Source organism: Rhopalosiphum maidis, chromosome 1 (assembly GCF_003676215.2).
Source record: "Rhopalosiphum maidis isolate BTI-1 chromosome 1, ASM367621v3, whole genome shotgun sequence".
Lineage (NCBI taxonomy): Eukaryota > Metazoa > Arthropoda > Insecta > Hemiptera > Aphididae > Rhopalosiphum > Rhopalosiphum maidis.
The window spans coordinates 25,073,467-25,087,968 of NC_040877.1; the positions used below are offsets into that span (position 1 = coordinate 25,073,467).

At 26.3% G+C, this 14,502-nt stretch overlaps 1 protein-coding gene across 2 annotated transcripts in view; it reads right to left on the bottom strand.

Moving 5' to 3' along the window:
- Positions 1–3,798: 3,798 nt before the first annotated feature.
- LOC113549286 overlaps positions 3,799–14,502 on the bottom strand; it is a 35,670-nt gene continuing 24,966 nt past the window's right edge. For both annotated transcript variants that reach the window (XM_026950514.1, XM_026950513.1), the window contains 2 exons: positions 4,925–5,085; positions 3,799–4,371 (listed from right to left, as the gene is read on the bottom strand). In XM_026950514.1, coding sequence (XP_026806315.1) covers positions 4,312–4,371; positions 4,925–5,085 — 221 coding nt within the window. In that variant the 3' untranslated portion in view covers positions 3,799–4,311. The remainder of the gene's footprint in view (positions 4,372–4,924; positions 5,086–14,502) is intronic.

Below are 14,502 nucleotides of genomic sequence, written 5' to 3' on the forward strand. Positions count from 1 at the left end.
TAGAAAATATTTTATATTTTAATATGTTTGAATAATTAAAATATAAGGACGTTTAATTCAGTAAAACCTGTGTAATATGAAACCTACAAAATAACATCAAAACCTGTCTTTTATGGAAAAATTATTTGGTACCGGCATTTCTAATATATTTTTAAATACCTAATTTATTGAATAAGATAGAACCTATCAAATGAGGTAATGAAAACGACATTTGGTCATGCATCTGTATGGGCTGTATATCATGAAAATATAAATTTTAAATTATTAGTCAATTAGTATTATTTATATTAATTATTATTATTTATTTTTATCTACCTAACCTAATCAATTTCCTAATCATAAAAATTATTTTATTGCCAATATTGCTATCCGTTTATTTTTTCATTTAGAGTTGTAGTAGTGTTAAACTCAGTGGTTTATTTATATGTGTGTGGGGGTAGAAGGAGGGGGGTGAACAGAAAATTTCAAGGGGCATCTAATTTTAATTTGAATATAGTGATTAAAAAATTTTACGTAGGTAATACATTATTAATTGTGCTTATTGCATAGCTTTAAAGTATACCTATAATTTTTAGAATTTTGGAAATACATTTTGTTATTTATAAAATACGACAGAAGTTATAGTAGCAATCACTTTATTCATAGTAATTATCTATATCCCTATAGGAAAATCAAAAAACCCTGTCGCTATCGGATTACAATATCATTATCCTGAAGATATCGAAAAATCATTTATAAATAAATATATTCATTTTTATAGATAATTAAAACGTGTACCAGGAAATTTATTATCAAAATCCATTTAAGATCATCGAGTATTGTGATCATCGTATTCAGTATGGGTTTCTTAAGTCATATGTCCGAGGTCTGGCCTTAAGCATATTTTTAAGGGACTTAGACCTAAAAAAATAAAATCATGCCTAACCCTAAAAAAGGGGGTCCATAAGATTTAGTTTTCCCGAGGTCGGGAAAAGCTGAATACGGGTCTGATTATGATATATCAGATATTTATCCACATGTAGATATTGTATTACGCATATGTTTATACTATTATCTGGTTTTTAGATAGCTGAATTTAGTCATTTTGTGTTTTAAAAAGAGTAAAATTCTATTTAAGATCTTCTATGAATGGTAGCAGATTAAATGATATAGCCGTTTTGAATAAAGAACGTTAGATGACCAAATAAATTAGTTATGTAGAGGTAATTAAAGATTTTGCTACCTAAAAATGGCGTAGACCGTTTGGGCGAATCGACCCAAAATATGGTCTGTTTGGGCGAATAAATATTTAGCGTTTGGCCCGTTTGGGCGAGGGTTTATTCAACTAAAAATACCGTCTGGGCTGTATCAAAATGCTTATAATATATACAGAACAATTAATTAAACAAAATCATACAAAATATAAATAATTAATTATAAGTCCTATTAAAAAAAAAAAAAAATATTTGTATAGATATTATTGATATTAATAATATTACTATATAGGTAGGTAATCTATAGTCAACAAGTTATAAATAAAATTAGTACTTTTTAAAGTAATCTATTGGCTTTGTATGAAAATGCTCATAATATTCATTCAACAATTAATTATTTAAATTTTCGATAATAGTGATTAATAATGATTACATCGATTAGCAATAATACCATCCGTTCTGTCACCAGGTTTTTACCTCGCATATAGGTAAAAATAAATTCACTCGCCTAAACGGTACAAATAATAATCCACCAAACGGACTATTATATTTTTGGGCGAAAGTAATAATTTTGACGATAATCGCTCCCTAAAAATACCAGGAAATAATTTAAATTTATGGGTGTCTTTTATTTAGATAATTTTTTCATTTTATTTTTAAATAATTAAATATTTAAATTAACTGTTAATGATTATATTATTAAATTTTCCTTTAAAATTTTATGTTTTAATTTTTTATCTCAATATTTTTTTAATGATTATAGAAAAAACGTATTAAAAATGTTTAAGCTTTGGGGGAAATAGAATATATATATCTAGGGCATCAAATCTTTAAATACACCACTGCTTAAACTAAATTATAGTAACGAGTAAAACGAATTTGTGAACTTCTTAAGTTTGGAAAAAGCCAAGTGTATAATGTAGATAATGAATCAAAAATATGAAATAATAAAACAATAAATAATAACTCAATGAAAAATTAATGTGATGTTTTGAAAATTCTAGGTATGAAGGTATTTAAATATAATTTGAAAATGACAAATTATGGAATAAAACAAAAAATGTTGGAAGGACTCTAAAAGAGTACGTAATACAATTTCCAATTATTATATTGTAATAATTTTTGATTTTGATATTATTTTTAGTTATAATAAAAAGTAGGTAAAATGTAAAAGTAGATAATGATATGTAAAAACAAAATAATAAAAATGTATCGTTGTAATTTATTGTTGTCTTGATTCTGTATTAAAAGGAAAACTATCAAAGTGTCAAGAATGGAAAAAATATCAGGTCCTTACCGTTTCCGTATAGACAGGTTTTACTGTAATTATATATGTTTAGAAAAATATTAAAAATTTTGAAATAATTTATTTTTTTAAATTAATATTAACATAATTAAACGAGAAAAGAGTTTAATACTAAATGTACTATTATAAATAAATGATGATATCAGTGTACTGATTTTTAATTACGGAAGAAATACTGTTATGATGACGTAATATATTAATCCCGTTAAATGCTTGTAGAGATGATAAAAAATATATAATATGAAGAATTAAACGAAATGTAAAAGTAGTATTATGGAATTGAGTTTGAGTATATTATTATGTAATGTGTGTACGCCAGTTCATCAAATATAATTTGTAGAGGCAGCACTCAGATGATGTGCTTTTAAATAGTGAAATTTTTTTATCAGTTAATCTCAAATTTCTTTCATAATTTCAGAATATTACTTTCATTATATTTATGGTACTATTATTATTATTATTATATATTCTTATGTTAAATTATAATTTATAATAGTTCTGGTACTATAACGTCTAACACGTAGCTATGAATTATGATTCTCATAAAGAAATGAGGTTTTGCAAGAGCACACAAACAAATAACGACGTACACTAAAACATTAAAATGCCAAAATGTAATACAATTGTTGAATAAATTATAGATTACTTACCTTTACGATGTTGTCTTTATCATCATGTAAAAATGTGCAATCTGCATGTCTCATTCTATTTAAACAGGTTGAATACACATACCTACACTACAGGGATTGAAACTAATCATTTTGCGAGGATTTTCATAAATTTGTTATAGTTCATTAAAAATACATAGGTATAGGTATATCTTGTGTTTTTAGTTCGTCCATATTTAAGATATCCAAAGCCATAGTACCGTCAAAGTATAATAAATAGGATTTAGGTGATGTGATATTTATGGTAAATAGGGTTAAACAAACTCGGGTAAAACAGGCACATGCAATGTCTGGGTAAATAAATACAAATGATAATAATAAATGCAGAAGTGTTGTAAGGTTAGAGTTAGATTTTTTTCATAAAAAGTCGTGTATAATTTTAATAAACTGTCGTATATAATTTTAATAAAAATGAATATTTTGTATCCTTTAAAAAAAAAAAACTCTTTTTAGTGTATTATTAACTAAAAAAGGCCGTGGGAACAATAAAAACACATGCGGAAGCATATAGGTTGAACAATAAAATTTAGTAATAAATATAATATAATTAATAGTATAATAGAAATAGTAATAGTAATAATAATAATATAGTAGTAGTAATAATAATATTTACAAATTCTATTATTTACGATTTAAATAAACACACAATGATTTATTGCGATCTCATTCACAGATCTGATTGACCAGTGACCACAGATAGAGTTTTAAAAAAAAACCAATAACTTAATATACAACCCGTACAAATATACATCAACATGACACATGCTTGGTAACAACAACTATTGTAGGAACTCAGTAGTATTAAAATGAAATTATAATGTTATGAGCACATAAAAAAGGAAAACGTGGTTAATATTATAATTTAATAGACTTTTGAAATGTTTACCGGTGTAACATCAGTAGTAGTACGCCAAAAAGCGTTTTGTATTCCAGGCCTCCATTTTATCCTGTAAATTGTTTTTGTCGTTTGTTTGCGCGCATGTTATGCGAACAATTTTTATAAGTAACTTAAATTAGTTTCTGGGAAAAAAAATATTTTTCAATCAAACCTATAGAAGGAGAGTTATTTTGTTGAATGAAATTATGGTTTTTGAATTAAAATTGTCGTGTTTTATCAAGATATTATTTTAAATTAAATTTTGGATTAGCGTCCTCTTGCCCATCGAAGAAGAGCGTCTGCCAGTATGTCCAGATGAGCTTTAGTCTGAAAAAAGGTTAATTTAAAAAATTTAGAATATTTAATTTAATTTAGTAGCCATGATAGATAATTATTAAAGCATCAGCTTTCAATACAATAAGCAATAGTAACAGTTTTATAGAAAATAAAAGTTTATGAAAAAAGTATGAGAATAAAATATATTATGTTAAGTATTTAATTTACAAATTTTATTTAACTTTGAAACTTAATTTTTAATATTTTTATCGATGAATATTTTCATTGATATTTTAATTTGTATAAATAGTGAAGTTGGTAACCTGTAAACGCTTAAACAAAAGTATACTTAATATATTTTTTGTATGTTAAAATTGAAGGGCTTTGATAAAAAACTCTTTAATTATTTAAGCAATTCTTTTTTTTTTTTTTTTTTTTTATAGCATTTTCAAAATTTACAATTCGAGTATTGGGATAGGAGATTAAATTATTTTAGCGTTAAAATGGAGTTTTCTTAAATTGATTAATGTGATAGTGTTTTACCCTCTCTTTTCCAAAATAAATTGCATTTGATTAAGCTTGTAATTATTATTTTTGTTCTTACTGTTTTGAAGAAGAAACAATTCTTTCTATCTTCATCGTCACCATTTGGACAGTCAATGTATCCGTCACATAGAACGTGATCGTCTATGCACCTGAATCGTCCTTCCTTGTCAGGAGAAGGACATGCGAACCGTTCAAATCCATCTTCGGTGGGTGGACACTCTGTAATAATGAAATATTTTAATTTTTGTAATCCCATTTCGATGTCAAAATTGTTAAATCTATATCGTACAGGTACGTTGATTGGATTTTTAAAACGGCGAGAACTTATATAATATTTATTAACAATTTAATATAATAATTTTCGACATTTTTTAATACTAAATTTGGTAATTTTTGAAATATATTTATTAAATTACTATGTAATGTATAATATACATGATACATATTAAAGTATTTTACACATAATAGCATTTTTAAACTATACATTTTTCAGTGAAAAAGGTCAATTTATATTCGTTTTATTTTGGTCTTATGTTTTAATTTAGTCTCTAGGGTAATGTTATTTGTGGATACTTTTTTACTCTTTAAGGTCAAATCAATTGGTTGCTACAGAAGTGTTATATTGTTGCACTGTACATTAATATAAGTATGGTTAATTTTAAAATCTAAAATAACAAAATATTTCTATTTATGACATTTTATTATTATAATAGATATACAGATAATAATTTTTTTAACTCGGTTATTATTTTTTATGTGCAAAATATCAATTATACATTAAGTATCTTTCATTATTTAATAATATTAAAAGATTTTTTTTATATACAAAATATATCAAAGCAAGGTATAGTTAATGGATTAACATTTATATATTTTTAATTTCATTGGATTAATATTTTGAAATTGTTATATTGTTAGGTTGACGGTAGTTAGGTAGCTGCCTGCTACTTATTATAGTTTAAATGCTTTATGGTTGTTTTGTAAATATAACCGCTTTTCGTGATATATTTGGATTCTATTCAAATGATGCACGTATTCGACTATAATATTTTCGTCAAGAACATTTTTTTTTTATTTCAAACTAAAGCCATTGTATGCATAATACATTTAGTATATGTCTTGAAATTTGCAACACAAACAAGTCAAACCAACAATATATTATGATGTTTATATTACAGGTTAGGTATAACAATGTAGGTACTAGCAATTAGCATATAAAGACAATAATAATATAATCAATAATCATTTACCATTTCGAAGATAGTCGTCATAACAAGGGAAATAATTTTAATTGGTTTTCTATGTATATTCAGTATGGGTTTCGCGGTTTACGCGTACCTACCTATATGTATAATACCGTTCGACTTTATGGAAAAGAAAGCAAACAATGGATTTCTATTTAGAGCGAAATGCGAACGCTGCGAGGCGAATTCGATCACGATTGGACGGGCGGAATTCGGTAACTTTTGCAACATCTAGTGACGACGATAGCAGCGGTGGGCGGAGCGTCTACACCGAGAGAGTGAAGATCAACTAATACCTGCCAAAAAGGTTCGAGTGGGCTGGCAACGATTTATGTCCGAGTTCTGTGAAATATACTATCATCATTAACGCTTGATTCACACCAAACGTTTAGTAACGGTTTAGCGCAATTATATTAATATAATGTAATTATAGACAAACGATTAGTTACGCATTGTGCTCGCTTAAAAGTTTAACTATAATATGGTACAATGAGGAATTTTTTTTTAATGTAACGCTCATTATATTTGATTAAATTTAAGGGTGTTAAAAATACGACCGTTTTATTTACACATCGCTTTGACGGCAGTCGTAATTAGAAGAATATACAGGGACGAGTCTTTTTTTTTTATGCTATGAATGCTGTGATGTTGCATCTTGCATAATATATAATGATGTATCTAAGTATATTTATTATATAGTTCAGTACATACGTAAAAAGTTAAACAGCACCTTGAATGGTGGCCACCTTTGTTCAATAAAATGCTATATACGATGCTTCATATTTTTTTCTTATTATATTTATAATACCGATTTGAAGTTATAATAAGATAGGTATTCTGCAATCCACCCACACAAGTTGATTCATTATTGTACATAATATAATTTAAAAATAATCAAATTGGTGATCAATGTAAAATATGAAAAACTTTAAAACTATAATTGGATATTTTTACTTACAGTACTCATTACTCGATACGCAAGAAAATATTGAATATTTTTGTTCCTTTGAGAAGTTGTTATTTATTAACTATAATAATTTAAAGATTTATCATTAAAAATGAAACAAATCATATTAAAATGTCGAAAAGAAAAAAAAATCACTATGACGTGTACTAATTTTTGATAATAGTACAAATGTACATACTCATATAATTATTTAAGATAGAAAATAATTGCGCATATAACCTAGAGGCTAATATATGATTATACTGCAGTGTTAAATGAACCAGAAAACGTACAGATATTTTAAATTAATTACTTCACTAAGATCGCAATAGGTGAATGGAATTTGTTATAAGTAGGGAGTTTCTTACACTTGAAAAAGATTATCGTGCTTTAACCAAAATTTTTATGGCGAAGGAGTATAGTTCTCCATTGTCCAGCCATTAATCCAAAAATAAATAATTTTATCACATAGATAATATGCCAGTAATACCTACTTATGACTAATAAAATATATATTTTTGAACAATAGTTAAGAATAATTGTAATGAATACATTTTCATAGTTTTAAATGCATATTAATTTATATTAACAACAGTTATACAGTATAATAATAATAATTTGTATAATTCATCAAGTTGAATTAGAATATCCCATTCTATATAATTTAGGAAAATGAGAATTATACAAAAATTATGTATTTTATTAGAATAATATTTTGTAAAAAAACAACGTACTATACCTCTAAATCTGAACACAGAATATATTATAATAAGAAAATATACTGTTCTGAAAACATTCCATGTTTGTGTTAGTATAATAATAATAATCAGTAACCAAGTTAAGATAATTACAAATTAATTTTGATCAATATTATTTTTGGTTTAATTTTTAGGATAATAAATTATAATACATCATTATTCTTTTTACATTTAATGAAGTTTAATTTTTTTAATAAAAGTAGTTTTTATTTCCATCGGATGAACACGATTATAATGAAGATATTGTTTTCATATAGTTTTATTGTTAAACGTAGAGAGCAATTCTAATTTTATTATGTAAGAGGAGTATTAACGCAATGGATTTGAGTACATTGTATTCTAAGGATTGTCTTTCATTTTAAAAGGAGTATATGTTGAGACTCGAGTGTGCTAAGGCCCTTTATACTTTTCATACTAAAGGCAGGATAATACGTACATCTCTTCAAAGCTTATAGTCCCATGAAATGTGGTAGATTTTCCCTTGGGATTTAGCTTACCATAATACCAGGGATACTGTGTTTTTTCTATTTTTTTCTTTACCAAATAATAAATACCGTTATGTTAATCGTAAGTAAATGCGTATATGGCATACCCTATGGTCTATACTTTTTACCTGTAAGAATATAATTCTTGTACGCGGAGGGCCATAAACGCACACACATATACACATACTATAAACAGCATGATCTACCAAGCACGATGATTCTCATTTTTGCTTTCTTTTAATAATGGAATTATTCAAATTCTTGTTTTTTGAAGTTTTAAATACACATACCTACTTACATAAAGACCTTATTCTCATTGAGATTTTTTTTATTACTTAAGGCGTGTCTTGTGCCGATACAAAATTCTATTTTCAAAATAGAATTTCTTTTCTTACTATAAGTTATTTGGTGAATAGTTTTGATGTATCAAATACAAAATTTGAATGAGTAGTTTTTCAGGTTTTAAAATATTTATACTGACCATAATAGTCATTAAAAATGTTTTTTTTATAAAAAATAAAGTTTGGCTATCATTACAAATTGTTTATGTCAGTAGATTAATATTAATTACTAAAATTGTTGAATCGTCACAGCCGTTAGTTGCCATATCATTCAAACTAATTATCATAGATTTATATTATCCCAAATATTATCACAAAGCTACTATTATTAAATAGTATATATTAAATCTATTATCATAAATCAAAAACTACTTATTTAAATTTTGATTTAGATACATCTACATCATCAAAATAATAATTTACAGTAGAAAAGGGTAGCTCTTATTTAAAAAATAGATTTTTATCTTCACAAAACACATTCTAGTAATACAAATATCCTCATGCACTTGAAAATATGGTATTTTAGTATATTTTAAAATTCCAAACACAGATTTTTAAATGGCTGCATTATCAAAAGAAAACAAAAAGGTTATGATGTTTTCCGTTTGCTGAGCCACCCTATATATTGCATTATGTTACATGATACTTCTAAGTAATACCGTAAGCGGAAAAATCTAAAAATAAAAATAATGAAAAAGTATTATATTATACGTGGAAAAAAAGAATAATAATAAATATAACGTCCAATGGTTTATGAAAATACTTGTTGCGGCAATTTCGCTTACCTACATACACGCGTTTATTTGATTTTAATTCCAATCGTAGAATTTATAATCCTCCAGCACCTGACCATGAAGAGTAGCGACGAATATGTATTGGTTGTTAAACAAAAATGCCCACCACCTACCAGCCAGTGAATAATAATAATAAAAAAAATGGTTATTTAGTTCCTGCGAAATACATTATACGTGTACACACTACATACACACTATAAATATATTATTAGTGTACTCGGTGTTATCGATGCGCCCGTATCGGTATAATAATATATTATAGTTGCTAGTTCGTCATTTCTACCAAATGGGCATGATTACAAATTACAATATAATATTTAATTAATGTTCAGTTTAAATTACTAGTATTACACAGGCAAACACATTACATGTAACCTAACCTTATACACATAATATAACACACCCACGTACATATAATTATTATCATAATAACTATACGTACCTATATACTTTGTGTTTGGAGACGACCCTTTTAGGCTATAATAAGTATCCATAGATACTATCGGCTAACTTTTGGTGTTTATTGGTCACACGTCGATATGTTGTCACTCGTCAACAATTTGCAATCAATTATTAACTATTGTGTAAATGAATTTTTTGTTTGAACGTAGTACATGCGTATGTTTACATTATTTTACTAATTTTTGTTTATTTTGCTCACACTGCGCTTTGTTGTAGTGTATATATAGTATAAATAACATAATGTATTATTATCTAATATTTTATATACATACAAATTGCAATTGACGTAGAGATTTTAATTACAATAATTTTTACTTCTAACATGTCGAAAATTCAGCCGAGTTAAGGTATATTCACCGCTAAAGTTTTACGGGATTATTTTTTAAATTTATATGTGTGGGGCGGGGCTTGGTCGAACACACGTGTGTAAATATTTTAATTATAAATCTATTTCGGTGTATCAGTATTAAGAAAATCCATTAATCGATTTATCACAAATATTTTAAAAAAATAAAACGAAAATTAATTTAAAGTTAAGTAGTTAATATAGTAGTACGAGTGCGTTCTAGTTTAAAGCGTTTATAGTTGTAAAATTGGTTTTAAGTGGGTAGTACAATACAGCAAAAATATTGGACATTGTAGAAAAAAGTAATATATTCTAATGTTTACTTGTTGATTTAACTGCCATTTTACTGTTTGGCTTTTAATATTATTATAGTAGATACCTATAATTATTTATAATCGTTTATTTATCGCAACAAAAACAGTCAGCGAGACATCTGAAATAGTACGTTAAGGCCACAATTTGCAACAACAATATATATATATATATAATGTCATGTCAGAAATACCCGCGATAGGGCACCTATTTTTTATTATTATTTACAATTAAATATATTTTAACATTTTACATGCAAATGTAACAGCTACCACCGATATCACAAAACAAACGCACAAAAGAAAACGTTTATAGCTCTGCAGAACTCCAAGGAGCTTTTGAAAGTGTTTCACATGCCCGGCGAAGAAAACTCGCGACATCCGTGGATTTCATGCAGTCTCATTGTTATATAATATGTACGCGTGAGTGCCACAGGTGTTGTTACATATAGCGATTGGCGTGGCGGGGGGGGGGGGCGAGAGTGAGGGTCCCGTTAGTGTTGGATAATATAATAATATAATAATATAGCGATACGAGAAACGCGAATGGTTTTCGCGTAAGATGTATGCCACACGTCACGACTACTATATCATATAATAAAACACCAGCTATATATGTACCTACTATTATTGTATTATATATAATATATATATATATATTGTAGTAGGATATATATTCGGTTGTTGTGGTGAATGTGTTCGTTCATTCGATTCGTCTAAATGTATAAAACGTCGGTACCCCCTTACCCATCATAAACGTACCTATATATACGTCGCCTACCTCTTTAATTTTTATCAACACTAAGCACCGCGTGAACGTGCGGCGGCGTGCGTACGGTTGTTATAAGTTATACGTATTATGTACCATAATTATGCGTTCCTCACGTTTCATCTGTTAAAATCGTACCGCGCATTGTTATTATTACTCCGTCGCGATGATATTAAATAGGCACTATTATTCCACGTTTCTCGGGTGACTTTCTTGTTGATCGTATATATATATATATATGTATAGTACACAGAACAATTATACACACATGGCAGTAGTGCTTGCGTTCGTCGAGAAAGAGTGTATCGTGAGGGGAGGTGGTGGTTTTATATATAGAACAGATTGGTGTATGTTTGCGCCGGTCCGTTTATATGAGTTATATTTCGCGTGTGGGCGTGTTCGCGACGGAGGGTTACGTGCAAAAGTATTGTTTTACAAGTAATAATCATTATAAAATATGTATTATGTGTTATTGATGACCGTCGATTTTTAGATTTCGACAGAAGGGTAAAGGATCTATTGGTTTTACGGTCGTGTTCAGTTTTTTTTTGTATTTTTATGTTATCACTGTACATAGTTGCTATAAGTATACCTATACGCTGTCCGAGAGTTTTAAAAAATATAATCAAAAACTGGAACAGTGTGGTAATATTTTTACCCGCCGAATAATTTTTTATAGAAGTTAAGATTAGATGGGAAGCACGGAGAGACTATTTAAATTGAGTAGTCTGCATTTTATTTAGTATTATTATAGAATTATTACGCTAAAGAAATCACTTTACGTTATATCTGCGTGTGTTTAATTTCATTGTTATTAAAGTATTATAGATTATAATAGTTATATAATCCTACATTTTTAGCGGGAACAAAAAAATAATAAATCAAATAATAATTATGTTAGCTAATCAAGCTAACATAATTTAGCAACCCATAAGAATAACATATTTTAAAATTTGATAAATTGTTAAAAAAAATTAAATACGTAATAATCTGGCTGGATTTTAATATATTGTGTAAAAGTTTAGATCGACTTTTGGGTAAACCAAGTCACACTGTGTGTACATTTTACAATACACAATAGCCGGCGCGATGTATAGGCAATTTCGGTTCATTGACACGTAGGTGGTTTCAAACAGTATCTCGCGATGTTATCGGACCAAATTCGCGGATGTCAAAATACGGTATAGCTATCATTTAAGAATAAAGACAAATTTACAATAACGTGATAAGATGACCGTTAAAAACGATCGTTTTAGTTGTATTACAGTTGAGTTATCATAATAAATGTATTTTATAGTTTAAAAACTTAATATTGTAAACAAAACAGCGTGATTTAAAATATTTTTGAGTTACTTGAAATTTTTAGTTCACAAATTTAAATTGATATAACACAATATTTATTGTTTTTCATAAAATTTTAAAACATCACTTTTTAATGAGAATATAATTTTGTATCTACGCTGCGTAAATATCATAAAATTTAAGATCACACATTATAATAAATAATTTTAACTATAAAGTTTATTACATTTTTAAAACCTTTTCAAAACATAAATTATTTCAGGAGCATAAATAAAAGATACTAGTTAATATTTAAAACATTGATAATAAAGTAAACAAATACTAAGTTATATTCTTTTCTATTGGTTAGAAACGTAGGTATAAAACTTTACATTATGCATAGGTATAATACTTTAAATATTTTATGTATTCAAAATTAGACGCATCATAGGTTAAATGTACTGTACTATTGTGCTATACATTCCCACTGCCTTCCTAGAAGTTAACTTATACTTAAAATTAAATTTTGAAATTTTATAAGTATAATATTAAGAAGTAAAAACACGTGATAACTTGATTGTATATGGTATTTAAATAAATAGATATATTAATGTTGATATTATTAATATTGTATTAAACACATTTATGAAAATTATATATGAGAGATTTAAAAATTTTAGAATATTATTTTTTATAAATCAACATTTTAGTATTTATAGGCATGATATATTTTATATAGTGCCGTATATTGAATTATTACACTATAAATTATACATATTTTTTTTAAATTTATTTAATATTATATTCACGCAACTAAAGGTATGACTATTGTGTTAAAATTTATTAAAAATTAAAAAAACAATTTTTTTAATGTGTTTGTTTTTATTATCTTTTCATTTCATTTTTATGTCCATTGAAAAATATTTTAAGTTTGAGTAGTAAAACATCTGAAAAGGTCAAATAGCTATTTTTTATTGTATGAATAAATGAATAAAAAATAATAATATCTAAATATTTTTTATGTACAATAGTAATTATATAAACGGTCGATAATAACATAAAACATTATTTTATCAAAAAAATATTTAAATTTATAAAATATCAGAATTAAAACGTAGAATTATTGATTATTACGAATAACAGTAATAGTTTTTATTATTTTATATACCAATATACCTATGTAATATTTTAAATATAAAATGATAATTAATAAATGTGAGATTCAAGTAAATTAACTTAAAAAACGAGAGAAGTTTTTCTGTTGTATAGTATATAAGTGCATTTCATGATTGAATAGGTCATTGAAATGGACCTGTAAAATTTTAATTTAATGATGGATCATTGTAAAGGTAGATACTAAAAACGGTTCAGAGTAGAGATGGAATATTTATCTCCATTTCTATAATATAGAATATTTACAATTTACTTAAAGTGCTATTAATTATACGGGAGGATTCACGGAATTTGACTAAAACATTACAAAATTATTGTTACATGATATATTTATGTAATTATTATTATAAAATTGTTAAGATATAACATTATATGATTAACTTGTAAATAATTACCGACTTAACGTAGAATGGCGTGAATAATAATTACATGGTATAAATAACTTAAAGTTAGGTAATAAAATTAAAAACATGATTAATTCCAAACAAAAAAATATTTTCACGTTTTCATGATTTTGAAGAATAAGAGTACTTAAACAATTACAAAAAAAATGGAAAATTTGTGTGTTTTAGAATTTTAATTGTTTTAAGATCAATTTTTGTGAAGAATTTTTATAAATTTTATAGATTTTTGTGATAGGAGAAAAATTTCATCCATATAAATAAAAATAAAAAACTAAAAAGGCTAAAATTATTTTAAAAATTGTATTTTGTCTAGAAAATGGTA